The sequence below is a fragment of the Thermobia domestica genome, chromosome 5, assembly GCF_964235325.1.
Source record: "Thermobia domestica chromosome 5, izTheDome1.hap1.1, whole genome shotgun sequence".
NCBI lineage: Eukaryota > Metazoa > Arthropoda > Insecta > Zygentoma > Lepismatidae > Thermobia > Thermobia domestica.
In genome coordinates, this window is record NC_137458.1 from 19,333,053 (window position 1) to 19,353,005 (window position 19,953).

A 19,953-nucleotide genomic window follows, 5' to 3' on the forward strand; every position below is an offset into this window, starting at 1 on the left:
TAGATTCGACTCAAAAATATTAAAATTAAATACATCACAGAATTTAATTTTCACAAAACAAGGAACACTTCAGTGGCAAAACAAAATGAAAAAAAATGAAATCTTTCAGTTTAACGTCCCACGTTTAGCCATTTAGGCTAAAAGAAGACGATGATTAAGGCAAATAAATGATGATGGAAGAATTTGGTGGAATGAGAATGTAGGAGGAAACTGGAGTACTTCGAGAATCCCGCGGACACAATGTTGTCCACCATAAACAAATGTATTTTTGCGGGGATTGAAGCAATGACCCCATGAATGAGAGGTAAACATGCTCTACTACTGAGTCATCATTTTTTACCAGTTCAGTGGCGTACATGAAATAATATTAAGGGGGTTCAAGCACACAATCTCATATGCTTAGATTGGGATGTAACGTATCATTTTAAGGATACATCATCTGTCATTGTCCTTTTTACATTTTAGTAAGTCTATTGACATTCCTTTTTCACTTTTTTATTTCTCCATTTCCAGCAGACTATTTCTCTGTGTATAACAACAATACAATCTTACGCATATGCCTAAACCCAGTGCATGTGTAACAGCAAGGGTGTCGAGTTCTCTGTAAATTTAGGAGGTCCATGTAGATGCAGAAGGCATATACGAGGATTTTAAGACAAATTGTTTTAGAATTAAGCCAAATATTGTATATTCATAAAAACAATGCGGGGGGCCCACATGAGCTTTGGGGGCGCCCAGGCCCCCTCAGGATCGGCGCCCTTGTGTAACAGTAAGAATCACACATAAACACCATGAGCGTGGATTTTCTTTGGTTCTGCCGCTTATTTCCACTTCTTCATTCCACCATTTCATTCACTACCATCAGCACCATCTTTCGGATCAGCCTCAAAGAATAAATCATGGGAGGATAAACTTTTTAATGAAGAACGACTCATTTTAGCTGTCTGGTTGAGTTTTGCCAACCATTTAATGAAGGAAAAATGTTTAATGTACAGTTTTAGATTTGCTTTGTAAGAATGAGAAACAGTTCCATTGGTCTTATCTCAACTACAGCACTAATTCAATACATAAATAAAAATAAAATTATATATATATATATATATATATATATATATATATATATATATATATATATATATATATATATATATATATATATATATATATATATATCTTACACTACCTGGTAATAATGATAGGAATAGTAAAATCTACGAATTTACTTCTGTCTTTTGTAATCGTCATTGCTACCACAGTGACATCTACATCACGTCTTTTTAACATTTCTATAAGTTCTGTCCAATTATCATGTGCCATTGGTACAAATTCTGACCTAAGGAAAGAAATGATTTGTTTAGTAAACGAAGTACTTAGAAAATTCTCTCAGTACAGATATCGAGACAAATATCAAGATACACTACATTACAATACAGCAGCGTTTCCCAACCTTTTTCATCTTCCGGCACACTATGTGTGTAACTTGAATTCTCGCGGCACACTCATAGATTTTATTTATTATATTTAAATATAAAATACCATGGCATCTTTTTCTGTGATTACTGATCTCTCACAGAGAAGAAAGCTCGATCACTGGTTTTCCACCATGGTAAATTATTATGCTTATTTTTCATTCTAATTTAGAAATAGAAAAACAATTGCAATGAAATATTGGACTTAGGTTTTTAAAAATACGCTTTCTTTTTCGAAAACTGCATCCAAACTTTCACTAACAAGAAAGATCACTAAATAATGAACGAACAAACTAATCTCTCTTACTTTTAGAAGACAAATGTAGGTAACTCGTATGCATGATTGTTTTGTCGAAAGGATTGAATACTTTAAAATTTGAAGTTACGAAATAGTCTGCAACAATAAAGAAGCAATAATGGTCATAACGTCATAACAATGATAACAAATACCTTTTTCAATATTAAAAATGTACAGAAAAGTAACGCATTATGAAACTTAAAATTGTAGATTCATATTAGAGGTCCATAGTAATGTGAAATACAAATATACATTTCCCCCTATGTCCTGCAATTTAATTGCTATAGAATTAATAATTTTGTTTCGATTTACTCGCGGCACACCAGCGGCCCATTCACGGCACACCAGTGTGCCGCGGCACACCGGTTGGGAAACGCTGCAATACAGCAAAACCTATTAAATTGGTCTGCCCTCAGTTTTGTGCAGTGGCGTAGATAAGGGGCTCACCTGACTCAAACACTCCCTTAGTACAGATTGACTTGATATCGATTGGCCTGATATTGAAAATGAATTATGCTTATATTAAGTATGTTCCAATTGCGATTTCTGAGATTATGACTTTCTATAGTAAAAAAAAAAAAAAAAGTATTGTATAGTCGTGTTCAGCAAATTTCTTTCCCACAATCTCTAACCTCAACCTTACATAATAATGCTGTAAAAGTTATGCCACATACTGCTTATACATGCTTATATATGTACTTGTATATAATTACATACGTGTGTATGTGCTTATGTGCTTATTCGACACCTCAATTATTAATCCCTCCTATGGTGATTTCCTGTCTACGCCACTGCTTTGGTGGAACCAACAATTTTCTATAAGACATCTAATACTTATTACTCTATAACGAGGAGGTTAGATAGAGATGAATTGTGTAAGATGTATTTTCTTATTTGTGTTTATTATATAGAAAGAGTTGTTGCGTTTATTTTCTATCAGTTTGCAAAGTTTACGTCTAGTTTCAAGTAATGTGAAAGTTTTTAGATAGACTGATCAATAAAGCAAAGCGTAGCAAAATTCCTTAAGGTTCTATTCGCAAGTATGCTGGATGTCACATGTAAGGCTCACGCACTAGACAGTGATGCCAACCAGTGCTGTAATGCTATAATTTTTGGTAGGAATACGCTCGATCATTTTCAAAAATACAGCGTATACGCAAGACTACTTGGAGTATACGCACTCTAATATAAGCTCATTCCTTCGTAACTTTAAGGTAAGTATACGCCGGACTATAAAAATATTAAGTGGGTATACGCCGTATACTCCCGTATACGCCCCATTACATCCCTGATGCCAACCCATGAGAAAAATCTCATTTTGGGGATTTTTTGATAGTAATTTTTCTAATAGGAATAAAGCTATTTTCGTCATAATTGGCAAAGTATATGGGATTTTTCATATATTTATTTCGTCGATGCCAACAAAATTCTCCATGAGCGTAAAATAAGCTAATGACGTTTGAATAAACATGAAAATTTTAACACAATGTCTCTCAATCACAGAAGAGTGTTAAATTACATGATATTCTTGTACAAAATATTAAATAACAAATTAAATAGTAAAGATTTGGTCTCTGCCTTTCATCTCAGGGTACCCAATGAAAACATACGTGTGGGCAATGGAAATTTATTTTATTGTAAGAAATCTCGAACAAATGCAACAAAACAGTCACCGACGTGAAGGATGGATGCAGTGTACAACAAACTGAGTAAATGTGAAAAAGTTCTGGATATGCAGTCAGAATACTGTAGATTTCGCAAATATATTACAGATATTCTATGTAACTCTGATATGAACACTGTAATTGGGTAGAATTACCTGTTGTGTTTTTCTTAAATAAATAAACATGAAATCAGTGGTAATTGTTAAATTTTGTTATTGGAAAGTGAATGCTAGTGTGAAAGTGATTTATGCAGGAACTTTCCCCATCAGGATCCTGCCGCCTACAGTCGGACAATTTGTCCATGTCGACCAGATGCCGCAGTCGAATTGCCGGCACCGGACATCGGCGTCTTTTCGCGGGATCTTCGACCGCGACGAATAGTTGCCTTACCGAGCAGTCGGCAAACAGCCGTAAAGGCGCAGTAAATGCGCCCGCGCCGCCGTCGAAAAGAGGCCGGCATAAGGAGTCTGCAGAGGGTCGGAAAGAGGCCTTTTCGACTGTTTTGCCGGCTCTGACGGTCGGGAACAGTCAGCAAAGAGTCGGCAAATGGCATTTTATTTTACGATTTTCGACCGCTTGCCGCCTCGGCAAAAGGTCGGCAACTTTGCACAAGTAGATCGTCGTGCCACCACGGACGGGTGCCGGCTGCCGGCGGCAATCAGTCTTTCCGACTGCGACTTCCTGATTGGGTTTGAATCTAAAATATATATATACTCTGCAGTTTTCAAAAATCATGAACAGAGGGAGGTAAATTATGAAACTACGAATAGTCAATTTCTAAAAGGTCTTATACGAAATAATTGGAAAATGAAGTTTGTCTGGTTTTACTATATTTAGTAGTGATAGTGGCACAAAAGCGTGATGAAATACTAAATTCTGATAACGAAATGCACTTGTTTTCGTCAACAATTTCAATAGTTTTTTTCTTACAATTAAGGAAAATATCTATTAAGAATTTGGAAGATCGAAATTTATGAACAATTTTCTGAAATATTGAAGAAAGTAAGTGACATAAAGGAGTTTCAATTGTCACATTTTATAAATTTTGAAGATTTTGTAATTAGTATAACGCTTGAGAAATTTAAGAGTAAAATGGGAATGTCTGCTTTTTGAAAATGGAATTTTATAAGGTTTCAGGTTGACATCATTAACATTACATACAGTTGCGGAGGAATACGTTCTCATTTTCCTGACGATCTTCTCGTGTCAAATGCGAAAAAGGTATTTCTAATAGCTTCCTCGCCTTTCGTGAATTAACCTTCAAAATTTCTCTCCCACCTCAGTAACTGACATCTGTAGATTTGGAAACATAATATTTACATCTAAATCGAATTCTTTCTGACAGGAGACAAAATCTTTTGTTTGAAAATCTTAAGTTGTTGATAATTTCAGAGAATAAAAGTATAAAATAACTTTCTTAAGTGCAAATAAACGCTAATGTCGCATAAAAACTTAATTTTAGTATTGTTTGTGCTTTGAATGTTTTCCTAACGGAACTGAGTGTGATAGTGTTTTTACATTTATCATTTTGTTTCACTGTTACTACTGAAGAATGATGAATACATTGTACCATGTCTTCCCTTACGAGTTGCACAATTTAACAAGTTTCCAGAAAGTTTAAATTGTGAGTACTAACTGCAAAATGAAACATTTTATTTGTTAGGAACCAGATTTTCTATTTTGATTAGTGAACCAATTATAGGCTATTATAGTTTTTAAATATTTTAGTAGTACTTTTTTCAAAAGTCTTTGGTTGTTTGTTTGTTTATTTATTTTATTTTGTTATTTTTACCTGCCATTTTGGGATTTTATTTTGCAATTTTGGGCTCTTTATTTTCCCATCAATTTTACGCTTTACTGGTCGAACCTAGGAATTGTTTGTGGCACTACAAAAGTTAGGTTTGTTTATTTAAGTTAACCGTCCTGCTTTAGCATCGAGGCTGATATATGAACCTAAAGTTTAAGAACATGGAATCTGCACTCAAATTTTAATAATGTCCCATTGGAAATCGAACCCACGACCAGGTGTATCAAAGATGCACGAGCTAGTCACTAGACCAGTGAGGAGGATAGAAGTTATGTGTCGAGAAAGGTAACTGGATAGATGGAATTTCCGATTGATATATAATGATGACAACATATTTAACAATGATAACATTTAATGTTCATATGTGTCTCGTCGACTTTTTAAATAGGCATTATTTGTGTATAGATTAGATATAAGCCTGCACAGATATAAATGAACCAACAAGGAAGTGGTTATGTAGTGTTTTAGTACCAATATATCAACCAAAAAATTATTAAATTATTTTAAAATCACCCAGCTCTCTATATGCAATATTTCATATTAAATTACATACAATATGGACACCTACGGACATTACTCAATAGAAATAGCTTATAAAAGCAAATGAATCGGAACAATATGGATACTAATGAGACAAATTTTATGTAATGATTGCATAGTGCAACTATATAAAGGATTTAAATTAGCTATTTGCGTTTCACTTCTGGGAAATTCATTCACAACATACATTGCAATTCTATTTTAAAAGTCAATAAACCCAAGCCCAACGTGACAAAAGAGGAAAGATTTTTTTTCAATTGGAAGTTACTTATAAAAATCTGCAAAATGCTGTCTATTACTTGTTCCTGTAAGTGTATAAACAGATCAACGAACTGTTCTCAATGGAGATCTTCACACTCATTTTCTTTTTCTTTTTCTTATTTCTTCTTCTTCTTTTTAATATTTCGCGTAAACAAGATGTCTGTACGGATTTATTGAGCAACCAATGCCTTTATTTGCTTCAAGTATTGAATTCATTTTCCTTGTGAGGAACACTTGGAGCAGACTATTAACAAATGGTTCATGACGCAAACTATGATATGCTTGAATCTATCATTCTACACAGAAGAAATGAAGCACCTGTCACTAAAGAATATGCTCAGTGACGTTCGCAGAACTTTATCAAAGAGGGGGGGGGGGTTCAAGTACTCGATCTAATTTCCTTTCAGGGTAAGTGTATCGTATTTTAACATGCTAAATGTTTATTTTGATATAATATCTTACTCAAGGGGAGTTTATTCCCCGGAACACCCTTGTGTACGCCACTGAATGTAGTATAGTGCCTTCGAGGTAAGTAGAATGGTGACTTTAAAAAATATAATGACAGATACGTATTTATTATATGGTGTCGATATTTATTGCACGCAATTATTTTATATTGTGAATAAGTAATTCAATGTCGATTTTGTATTATTATTATTTTTACGGCGTTTAGTGGAGGTAAACAAATTATCGATGCAAAATTTGCTGTAATTTTTATTTTCTGAAGTTCAAGCTAAAATATCCTTCTGGTTTCCACGATATCATCTATTAGTTTAAACACCTAAAACACAAACATCTCTTAGCAAATAAAAGAATTGTTATATGTTCCATTTTTCATAAAGAAAAGTAAACGACCGCTACTATGTGTCAACGCTACGAAATGCAAATAGCCTTCAACAGCAGTGATTCTTCATGTGTCCGAAATAGTTGGCATGTTTACTGCTAAAATCTGAGGGCTCAAAAACTTCAAATAAAAATTCTTTGCTAACCTTAAGAATTTTATGAAACGTCGCATAATTTTTGCCCATAATTGTTTTATAAAACCAAAAGTAGTACTATGAACCGCGGGGCTTCGGACGGTTGACTGGTTCGCCGTATGTGAAGGCTCCTACTGCATTTGTCTTATACAGAAAAATACATTTTCGTATTAGTGTATGGCGAGTTACATTGCCCGGGACCGTAACATGGGATTTCTGGAAATCCAAAGCCCTATCAACCTTGAAATACCGAGTATGTTCATAGAGTATAAGAAGTCTGAAATTCCAAATTCCTTTAGAAAAGGATGAAGAATAATCGAAATAAAGGAAATTTCGATTTAGTCATATCTTATTTTATTTTCTCTGGTATTTTGTAAAAACATTTTTGTGTAATTGTACTGCAATTTTATAATTTAGCTATATTCCTCCTAAATTTCTGTACATCTGGAATTTCCGATGCACTATTGTAATTTGTAGGCCTACTATGTTAATTCTATTTTTTTTTAAATAAACTTTGAAACTTCAAAATAAAAATATGTTTCTGCTTTTAAGTGATTTATTATTATTTGCTCTTTTTTTAAGTTCTTTTCTTAAGTCGGTTCACATATATTTTTAAAAGTTTTCATCAAGAAAGTGTGCAAAGCACGCAATGAAATAGAGAAAAAGTACCGAACCAACATAACATTTTTCTTTTAGCTTGGAATAAACTATGTTCATCTTGTAAACTAGAGTCTATATTCTGCCAAATCATATACAAGACAAGTCTAAATGATGAAACCGATTTCAGGAAATTTATTCTGTGAAATCTAACAAAAAATTGTTATTGCGAGACACGCTTCGAAACGTTGAGCTTCTTCGTGGCTAAGCGGTTAGAGTATGCACCTTTGGCATGGGAGACCTGGGTTCGATTCCCGGCGGGAGCTCATGTGGTTCGTATTCCACGTTAATCAGTTGGTCAGTAGGTCTTATATAGCCTTGCTGCTGAAAGGGATGCTAAACTAAAATCAACTCAACTCAAACGCTTCGAAATGTTAACTATCAAAGTTTAGTTTCCACGCAGTATTTCCACTTTCTACCGCTACGAGTCAGCAGGGAGCAGTTAAGGAAAATGGCGTTGACTGAAGAACATACTACAGAAGGTCTGGCAGGAGATAGACTATTAGCTTGGCGTGTGCCGTGTTACGCGAGGTGCTTACAAAGAACACTTCTGATATGTTTGAAGGTGACTTCGACAGTTTACCTTTCATAGTACATGTCTCATAATAACATTTTCTTCAATTGTATTAGATTTCACAGGACAAATTTCTGAAATCGGGTCCATCATTTTGACTTGCCCTGTATTCTAACTTGTACGTAGTATATGTTGATATACAGAGACTATTTGTTTACGTATTTGAAGAGTGTCGGGTTTACAAAACAGACCCCCGCACCACTGACATACTTAAGCAGAATAGATATTATGACAAATATAAACATCGAAAATAAACCCCTTGAAATATTTTATTACATATGACCTAATCTTATCTATAATCTTAAATGTTTATGTAAACAGTTGGCCTAATACTTGTGTAATAGAAGTAATAAGCAATATTAGCAGGGGCGCCCGAAGAAAATTTTCTAGGGAGGGGCCTATCTCCGTGGTTGCTATATTACGTCTGGTATTTAATATACGTGGTTTGCTATGCAACGTATACATTTTCGTGAGCCAAAGGGGGGTCCCGGGCCCCCTCTGCCCCCCCTTCGGGCACCCAAGAATATGAGTCAACGTAGTCAATTTGAAATGCACAAATAAGTGTTAGTCAAAAATCTAGATCCACAACACTGTGAACTACGGTTTTATGAACCAAGGAACGAACTTTTGTTCATGAATGTGCATATAGTGTTTTTCACAGTGATACAGCATAGTTATTTTACTGCCTGATTTTTGCCTGCTCCAAAGTAGTATACCTTTATAAGACGAGTACAATCAGTATTGTTTCACTTAAAAAAAAGAAAAAAAGAAAGAAATTGCCAGACATTTGTGACTCATTGATCTATTTCTTCATATTTTTGTAAGTATTTGAAAACTATTAACTCAAAACAAAAGTGTAACATGTTTTTCAATTATAGTTTAGCCTCGACCAAGCAGTACTACAGGGTAACAAGAAAAGTTCTTGCTGTTCTCGAGCAATGATAAACAAAGACCAATACAGTGAACAGTACGTACCTTTAGGCTTCGAAGTAATATTCATTAGCATCCAACATCTTGTGCCAACATTTTTGCAGCTCAACAATACCCTGGTGATAAAACTTGGCGGTCGTGGATACAAAAAAGTCCGTGAGTGCGTTCCGCAGGTCTCCGTCATTTGCAAAAGATCTCCTACGGAAGTGGTTGTCAAGGCAATGAAATAGGTGGTAATCTGTTGGCGCAAGGTCCGCTGAATATGGTGCATGGCACAGTGTCTCCCAGTCAAGTTGCTGAAGGGTCTTCCGGGTACTCTTTGCCACATGTGGCTTGGCATTGTCGAGCAGGAACACCATACCCTTGTGATTCACCATTGTCAGCTCCTTCTTCCGTAATGCAGGGTGCAGCCTTTGCAATTGCTGACAGGTAAAGGTGAGCAATGATGGTCTGACCAGGTGAAAGGAGCTCGTAATGCAATACTTGTATGGAGGGTCACGTGGCAACAACCATGTCTGGTGCGCTTGGGAATGTCATAGAGGACCCACTTTTCATTACCAGTGAGCAAGCGACCAACAATGGTGTGTTCAGGTGCCGAGTGAGCATAGACAAACAGGCTGTTAGTAGCTGTTCCTTGCTGGCTGCCAATAATGTATGGGGTACCCACTTGCTTAAGTTGTATCACTTTCCTTTCCATGCAGGTGCAATCTGATTGTTTCAGCGGAAACATAGAACGTTTTTGCAAGTTCATCACACATTAGACCACTGTCTTCTCGATGGCTGCTTTCAGGGCCTCGTCATCCAATACATCCAATACATGCGAGGTTCGTGCGAAAAGCTCACATCTCCCAAAAGGAATTTCTAGAATCAATGCCTGGCGGTGCCTTCGTTCACGGCATTCTTCCCAAATGCCTGGCATATGCGGCAGCTGGCAGGCCCACTTTAAAGTCATATAACAAACACACGAGACCAAACTGCTTGGATACCTCCATTTCTCTTCGACACTGGACGAACTATGACTGCTGTCCTGTATGTGCGCAACGTGCCTGTATTACTAAAGGTTGATCGCATGGCCGGCACATGCGTCATTTCGTTTCCTCTGTATGAGGACATGATTAATAGGATGTCAAAAACGACAAGGACTTTTTTGGTTACTTTGCACTAAGAAGTTTGTAAGAAATCAGGTATTTACACATGTCTGGAGAAAAGCCGGACGGCTGCTTTTAACAAAATTTCGTCTCATCAGCCCTATGTAAGACATTATTTTCTATTTAAATTTTATTACTTCTAACTTGTTTAACGGTGTCAAATACCTGCGCCATCTTTGATTTTAGACCATTGATTGAAACGGGGATCTACTTTTCCGTATTCTTTGAAATAAACTGGAATGTTAGTGGTTTAATTTTATTAATTTCTTCCTCAAATTTATTTAAATGTATGTCCCTTACTTCGCGAAAATAAATGTTGTTATTACTTTAATATTAATAATCAAATTAATTTTTAAATAAAGGGTGTCCCATGAATAACGCAACTTTTGAAATGTCCGCCATTTCTATTCCAGTAAGTTGGCAGCACTGAATATTACACCATTTTCACATGTTAGCTTTGTGGTGAGAAGTCACGAAGCCGATTAGCGAATGATCGTCATCTGTTTTCTGTACCGATGGGAATAGAGAGAGGTCTATGGCCGGATGATTTCTCGCAATTTTTCGGCATACTTGCAGCACCTCTAGTTCTCAAATTGCATGCTGAATCTCGGCCTTGAGCTTGATTGTGGTTTGTTGACGTATACACGAGATTTCAAATACTCTGGCACAAAGAAATCACATTATGTCAAATCACAAGATCTGGCTGGCTAATTCACGTCACCGTTGCGAGTGCCAAATTGAGCTACAAGTAACGAATTCGGTGACATTTTTAGTGTTCTCGGTAGCAAAATTTTAAATTGGGCGAGACGCTACTTTTAGGGCTATTTTCAATTATTTGCAGGCTATAAGTCTTTAGAATAAGCTACTTTCATATTTTCATATATGAAATCACAAAAGTTTTATATTATACAATAAAAGTATTTGTTGAGTATTCCATTCAGAAAGTAGGGCTACGGCAGTTTTAATAAAACTAATATGATCGATACTAGTTCAATTCTTGTTTTAGGACTGAAAACACTAGACTTCCGTTGAGTTTGCGCTATTGCAGTATGACAGACCGTGTTGCTGCTCTCAGTTAATGTGTAGATCTAAACTAGTTGTACGGAGCTGTGTGAACGTGAACATAACAAATTTAATTGTGTTTTGTATTATCCACATTTGATTTGATTTTTAGTTTAGCTTCGCTTTCAGCAGCGAGGCTATATGAAACGTGTACCTACAACTTGATGTGGAATCCGAATTACATGAGTTACAGCAAAAAGTTCCAGAATTCATGGCTCCCAGATAAAAATAAAAATAGCGAACTAGTTAAAGAAGTGAGAAATGGCAAAGAAAACTCTATAAATATTGTAAAGTGTATTCCAAAACTGACTTAAGCGAATCAGAAATCTCCTTGAAAATCAGAAAGGTCGTCCATTTTATACTATCACCGTCAGCACAGTTCATTGTAGATTTGCAGTTCTATTGCTACTGACGTAGTATGGAGTTGGCCCTATTCGCCGCCCGACTGTTGCGAACGCAGACATCCAACTCAGGTATTTCCATTAAATCTATAGCATATAAGTAAAAGTGTATAGCTGCAAAATAATTTATTTTTGTTTGGGCTACAATTAGTTCAAATCCGCTACTTTTGGAGCACAACCTTGCTACTTTTTATAACTTCAGATCTGACAACACTGTTCCTATCCGTACAGGAAACAGATGACAATCATTCGTGACAATTAACCACAAGGACAACAGATAAAAATCGTGTGACGTTCAGTGCTCCCCAAATTACTAGAACAGAAATGGCGGACATTTTAAAAGTTGTGTTCCTTATGGGACACCCTTTCATATTAAGTGTATACACAATGTTGGGAATTCAGTTTGACAAACCAAAGTACGTTTAACTAGAGTTTATATGGCTTAAGTTCCAAAGTTGGGCGTCCGTTTCCAGCGAATTTTTTAAAATTTACAGGAAAGATATGGATAATTTGATCGTTTGTGTGCTTGATAACATATAAGAGTCTCGAAAAATCTGTTTATTTGTTATATATAAGCGGTTATAAACATGGGACTATACGGCGAGCGGAGGGAAATACTTGGCGCAAGGTAACCGAACAGTTGCATTGTGGGAACGTCACGAGCTTTTATGTTATCAACATGGCGGATGTATATACAAGGGCTGTGAACTAACTAACAGTTTTAACATTTGTGAAGCAATACGTTGATAACGAGCAAAATCTTTTAAAAGTTTGTGAAGAGCACGGATTAATGAACCTAATAACAAGTTGCAGAAAGTTTGGAAAGGAGATAACAGCGAAAAAACTTGACGAAAGCGGACGCCCAACTTTGGAATAAATGCCGTTTATTTCCATCATTTCCATTAAAATTCCTTTTGATTTCAAAGAAAAGAAAAAAAAAAAGGTAATTCCCCATATAAATCAATGAACTAAGAAATAAATATGGCGAAGGTACCCCTCACCGTTAATTTCTGATGCTAGAAGGAGAAACTAACAATCGAAAAATTCATATATTTTTTTTTTCGAAATCCAAAATACCTTTAACTTACGTGAAGTTTAACCTCTTTTCCAAAGTGTTCCATATTCTTCCAAAATATCCCGTTACTCGGAATGTATCATTGACAACATCTACATCACTCATTGGAGGATCCTGTGTTTAAAATTTAAACATGTAACAGAATAAAAAATATTAAAACACTAGAATAATTTTATTCGGCGAACTAAAAAATAATGAAGGACTTGTTCTTAAAACGTCAAAAATTTTTGATGAAATTACCACAATAGCTCAAACATAAAAAGTCCTTTTTAATTGAGCGGAAAATATTAGGGTCTATATTGTAATAAATAGTCTATTATTAATCAAACATATGATGCTATTCCTACGAGGTCTGTCTTTAAAATATTCGGACTTGATCTGTTATGGGCGAAATACAGTAGGTTGAGTGTTGATTTTTGAATTTATCGTCTCTTTCAGCAGCGAGGCTATATAAGACATAGACCTACAACTTAACCTGGTATCCAAACCACATGATCTTCCGGCGGGAGAACCCATGGTTTTCACGCCAATGGCGTGTATCGGTGGATGAAATGGAGAAAAAAAATATTATTTAATTATGTAATAAGATGTATTGGTAGTGTATGTAACGTCGGTTGTATGCAACCATTAATCAGTTTTTTTAAAGATGCTTTTGTTTACACCTCTCTCTGCAGGTTATTAAACTGTAATTACTGAGGAACGTGCAGCAATGAATTACCCTGACATTTCTAATACTGTTGCAGGAAGCTCCATCAGAATCACTTCAAATGATTCGTCAAATGTCTTCATAGAACACCATGTCAGAGACAATTGTTTTTTTGTGTGACATAACAGGTTCAAAGAGGAGCGCGAGGAAGTGGAGGATTGTCCCAGGAGCAGGAGGTCTTCAATACCTATCACTGGCATTGACATGAAACGAGTACGGAGGTGTGTTGTGGTGATCGTTCGAATGATCGCCAGTGAGCCGAGCATTAGAAGGAACAGTGTTTAGAACATCATCATTGATATTTGGACATGCAGGAAATCTGCACAGAAATAGTGCAGCAGCTACTGAATGAAAATCAAAGGAAGTGTCTCATGGAGGTGTGTCAGAACTTATCGCACGTCTTCAAACTTGGCTCATAGAGTAATCCAGTGAAGAGACACGGGTATTTGAGTATGACCTAGAATCCAAGCGTTAGAGTTGTCAGGGGAAGTCTCCGTTGCCGAGACCGAAGAAACCAAGACGAAATCTTATGGGTCACCTTCTTCGACGTGTGAGTTATCGTTCAACACGAGATCTTGCAATATGGTCAGACGATCAATCAGGATGTCTAAAACGAAATCCTGTATTGTTTTCATTGCTTAGTATGCGTAAGGAGACTACAGTTGTGGCAAGACAAATCGTGGCTGCTGCATCACGACAACGCGCCAAGTCACAACGTTCTTATCATTCAGGAGTTTCTAGCGAAGAACATAATCAAATTAGATCAAATCCGAAATTCACTAGATCTTGCCCTTGTATTCTTTACTCCTCAATTTGAAGACGTGGAGTCTATCAAAAAGTCCGTAATGACGGAGCTTCGGAACAATGAAGTAGTTTTCTTCCAGCAGAGTCTAGACAAATGGAGCTGTTAGATTGAAGCAGATTACTTTGAAGGGAAGATAACATAGTTCGACATATTAAATTACTACTACTTATTTATCAGACAGACCTCGTATGGTGCTATAATTAACTTCCGTTTATTAATTAGTTCTGGATGAATCGCTATTCCAAATGGTGTATCTAAACATATTGGGATGCATTATAACGAACTGAAGTTCTAATGATCAATGTATTTTCGTTAATTATGCGTAGAAACAATATATATCTAGTTTGCTTTAGTTGATATCAAATAGTAAAGAGTGAACAAGCTACAGAGACAAGAGAAATAAATATCTTACAGAAGCAGACGTGATCCTGATTGAAATTCCATTTAGATTTGATCTTCTTTCCCATTTCTTAAGTCTTGGTTGCACCCAACCCTTAACTGGAGTCCAATGTCCTAAAGGTGAAGAAATAATTTCGCTCTCTTCATCAACTTGATATACTTCCACAACATTAAACATTTCACTGTTATTTGGAGCACTTCCAGTGGTTGCCACACCAATAGAACTTTGAAATGGTAACCACAACCCATGGAATAGTTCGTTAATGTTTATATCTTCTTCTAATAAAACTATCAACCAAATAATATCTTCTGAAAATAAATTTTCCTGTGATATCTATGAAAATAAAATATATTCAGTGAACAAATATGACAAAATAAGGAAATAAGTATTCTCTCAATATATACCCTTTGTTGTTACTAACACCCTAGAACACTACATTCAGGTATAAGTACCGATAATTACCATTATCCCTGAATGATCAGACAAGCATTTTATTTGTTACAAACGATGACTTAGTAAAGTTATTACAGACGATTCAAAATTCTGTGTATCAGACAGATACATCTACTCGTATAACGTAATTTCTATGCACTTGTTTTAAAATTCTGTGTATTAGACAGTTGCATATATATCGTATTTTTAACGTGCACACTGTCTTGCAGGAGCCATAAAATATCTTAGTAAATTAAGAACTTGTATTTGTTCTTAGTTTGAGCTGTGGACAAAGTTTTACGTTTTGTATATTTGACATTTATACAAAATAACGAATAACGTGTAACATTTTCTGTAATCTTCACGAAAATAAGTGTGTAAGAGCATGTCTCTTTCTTCTCTGACCGAGTTTACATTCACTCAAGTGTTGCCATCTGTTTATGATATTCTACTTGTTCTTGATGGATTCCAACTTATAAAGACTCTAGAAAATGGCGCTAAACCAAGAACACTTGGTACCGCGTTTGATTACTTCATTGGTCATTTCCCGATGTTCTTTCATTTAAAAAGTGTGGTTACCAAGTCTCAACATTATGATTCACTTGTGATGTTCTTCCTCGGCGACTAATTTCGTTCCTTATAAATAAACAAATAAATATTTCACGAATATTTACAAAATATTTCGTTCGTAAATATTTATGGCACATACAGGGTGTCCAATATACAATGCAATCAGGACTTCGGATTATTAGAACTTACGAACCTGAAGCGATACACAAATAACGGTTATACCCAAATTAAGCTTTGTTCATGCATATATTTTTAAATTAGGAAGTATAACCGTCACCAGGTTATAGAAGTATTTTTTGTGGACGCTTTGTATATTTTGGAAAGACAGTAATTATTTTTCGATTTATACGTTATTCTGCGACGCCAATAAGTTCTTTCTTCGGTGGGAACTGTTCTCTTCCCACGCAATTGAACAAAGAAGTCTTTCATCGTTTTTTCATATATATATATATATATATCCGAAACGTTAGTTTGTGGTGAGAACGTTTCAGTGAGCGACGAAATTTCTCAGTGTTTCTACCTGACTTATTAATATGCACAGCATATATTCTATGGCTATTTGGAACTGAATTAAGTGGATCTTTCAATCATTTATGAAAATACTAGTTAAAGAGATGTTCGACAGCTTGAACGTCGCCAGCCACATCGCTTTACCAGTTCGTTATCTGAATGTTCCCACATTCAAGTTATAGCAATGTCTTGTGCGTCGTGGCCAGTGGATTAAAATTAACGTTAACTCCTTTTTATGTTCTATTTACATGTACATACAGGTGATTTAACAAGAGTGCTTCTGAAAATGAACTGCCAACATTGATTTTTCGACGAATGCAGCTCGTATCTCGAACCTCTAATTTCGAGGAGTGTTACTCCATGTTTCAAGGCAGCAACCACGCACGTCGCGACGAGCATCAAGTATAATGTTGTGCTAAGGGGCAAAAAACTATTAGCCTCTGAAGGACATTTTCTTACGGCTAGCCCCAATTAGTAAACCCCAGATTCACACACCTTGTGCGTAGCGTATCAGTTATAACGCGCCCTCCAACTTTATCATTCCACTTTGGAGACTACGGAATTTCACTGAAGTCTCGTGTCGACTCTTCAGGATTGTTTGGAGCAGCAATTATTTTACTTCGTAGGATTATCCCGGCGACACTTTCCCCAGTGCTAATTCCCCAAGTGCATTAATGGTGTCAGAAAAGCATATTTAGTGAAATTATTATCATAATCTTCAATTCTAATATACAAAGTGACCAAGGGCTATAATGCAGTGAGAAAGTAAAGCGTGATTTTATTAATGGAAATAATTATATATATATATATATATATATATATATATATATATATATATATATATATATATATATATATATATATATATATATAGTGTTAAGTGTTGTGATTGTTTCTCTTGTTTATTTTTCTTTTTAATAGTATTCTAATAAGTATAGTGTCATTTAACTCAGTGTGTCTTTGTTGTGTGTGTGAGTGACGTTTGTGTGCGTTATGGTCTGGATGGAAGTCTGATTGTCAGTGAGGTTTTCGAGACGAGACATCTGAACCTCTCGGTGCCTAATGCTCATCTTATCATTGAGACCGACGAGCAATTTGGAAACAATTCTGTAATCCCTTTTTGGAGATGTCCTTCAACGTCTTACCCAGGTAAGTCCAGGTCTACGGAAAATACTCACTGGTAGGGCAAGGGAGGACAGAACCACGAACAGCAACCAGGCGATTACAGAAGCAACGATTAAAGTACACTAGGAATCACATAGTGTTGCCTGATGTAACCGAAGGTGTAAATATTTTTTTTCTTTTTTTGCAAAAACTGTAAATTGACTCATAACTCATACGTATGGATGTTCTGTCGTTAATTTTCAGCTTGTTTAGTTGGAGTAGTTTGGAAACTATAGATCAGAAGAAAGAATTTTTCATTTCCATCGATAACTAATCGGATGAGGCTCTGTAAGGGGAAATTATGGAAATCGTACTTTTCATAATTTAACACTCTGAGTTGGCAACCCTGCTGATGTTTCAGTGCCTCAAAAGGTGTGTTAAGGGTGTGTCTACATCATACAATTCCTGAAAACAATGGAGAAGAACCTTTGAAATTATCATGATTAAACTTTTACTTACATGCACTCGGCAACGCTGCTATTCATTTCTATGGGACTACTTAAAGCAAAAGGTGTACAAGAACATTTCTCGAACTATTCGAGACCTGGAAACGAAAATTCGCAGTGCCATTAAGAATAATAACACTTCTAATCTTCGTAAAGTTGTTGCCAACCTGGCGAAACGTGTGAATCAGTGTTTGAATCAAAACAGGGGACACTTCCAGCATCTGCTGTAGAGCTAGTAACTCATTTCTGATAGTAGCAGTGTTGCCGGGTGCATGCAAGTAAAAGTTTTATCATGATAATTTGAAAGTTTGTTTTACATTGTTTTCAGGAATTGCATAATGTAAACAGACTCTTAACATACCTTTTGTGGCACTGAAACATCAGCAGGGTTGCCAATTCAGAGTATTAAATTATGAAAACTACGATTTCTCTAATTCCCCCTTACAGAGGCCTAATCCGATTAGTTATCGATGGAAATGAAAAATTCTTTTTCTGATCCATAATTTAATTTCCAAGCTATTCCAACTAAACAAACTGAAAATTAACGACAGAGAACATCCATACGTATGAGTTATGTGTCAATTTAAAGTTTTTGCAAAAAAAAAAAAGAGAGAAAAGATTTACACCTTCGGTTACATCTGGTAACACTGTGTGGTTCCTGGTGTACTTCAATCGTTGCTTCTTTGTTTTAAAATAAATGCATGAAAAAAGCTTCATTTTGGTGTAACCATTATTTGTGTATCTCTTCAGGTTTAAAAGTTCTACTATCTCAAACTCCGGGTTGTATTGTATATTGGACACCCTGTACTTTATTACCCCTTATAATAGTCATTTCCGTTGAATTGGAGACTTTTTTTGGTAAACAGTTGTTTGCCAACTATACTCAAAATATCAATGATGTTTCACTAATATTCCATGCTCCGAGTAACCATATCCCTTAGAAGATTTAATCAGTACCATGTTAACTTTTTTTTTTTTTTTTCAAAATCCGATATGAAGTCAAAGGAGCACCAGACGTATGTAAAAATTTAACAAGTTTGGGTAACACAACCACTATGCTGAATTAACAGTCATTTTTACTTTGCACATACTAAAAGAGACCCCCCACATCCGGTTCTGCTGATGGACTGTGAAGCCTTTATTGTCACTACTGGCCAACAATATCTATCTTTTAATTAAAAAAGCATTCAATGAATCCAAAAAAAACAAGCGAAAGCGCTTTCTTAAGTTTTCGGAATTAGTTATTATACAATTGCGTTTAAAAATGTTGCAAATCCACTTGCCATTTGCAAACACAGGGCCGAATTTATCACTAGACTCCGTGTAGGAGCTCACTCACATTGGCTGAAAACTTAACAAAGAAGACTATAAAAATTGCAAAGGTTAAGTGATAATAATAATAATAATAATAATAATAATAATAATAATAATAATAATAATAATAATAATAATAATAATAATAATAATAATAATAATTATTATTATTATTATTATTATTATTATTATTATTATTATTATTATTATTATTATTATTATTATTATTATTATAAACACAATTGAAGTCATAATAAACGTCCTCAAGTAATAATTCCTTTAACGAGTCTACTGGCTTCAATAAATTGATTATTGAAGTTGAGCGAAATTTTAACGTTATACTTGCTGTAGGTAGTTATGTTATTCAATCTAATGCAATAGTTATAATGTAATAGTTATATTATTTAATATAATAGTTACATTATACTGCATTATTTAATATAAATGTATTTAGTTAGTACCATACTATATGAGTAAGCAGATTATTATGTCTTGCTAAATACTTTTAAGAACTGAACACCCTTTGAAAATCCAAGGGGAGGTAGCGGGCGCACATGAATATATACATGGTCACTTACCTTTAAAAGTATATCTCGTATTGATGTTGTTCTGTTCGATAATATAACATTTCCAATTCCGGAAATACCTTTGGCACAATTGTTCTTCTTAACATGATTGATATTAATTAAGACAGAAGTAAACATTTCACCTTCGATGACGTCTTTCATTAATGTCCACATCTC

At 35.3% G+C, this 19,953-nt stretch overlaps 1 protein-coding gene across 1 annotated transcript in view; it reads right to left on the bottom strand.

Annotated features, from left to right (window-relative positions):
* The window catches only part of LOC145684972 (glutamate receptor ionotropic, delta-2-like), a 37,473-nt gene extending 22,522 nt beyond the window's left edge, over positions 1-14,951 (bottom strand). Inside the window, exons 1-3 of the mRNA XM_081757320.1 lie at positions 14,787-14,951; positions 12,877-12,977; positions 1,184-1,333 (exon numbers count right to left, since the gene is read on the bottom strand). Coding sequence (XP_081613446.1) covers positions 1,184-1,333; positions 12,877-12,977; positions 14,787-14,951 — 416 coding nt within the window. The remainder of the gene's footprint in view (positions 1-1,183; positions 1,334-12,876; positions 12,978-14,786) is intronic.
* Between the last annotated feature and the right edge of the window lie 5,002 nt (positions 14,952-19,953).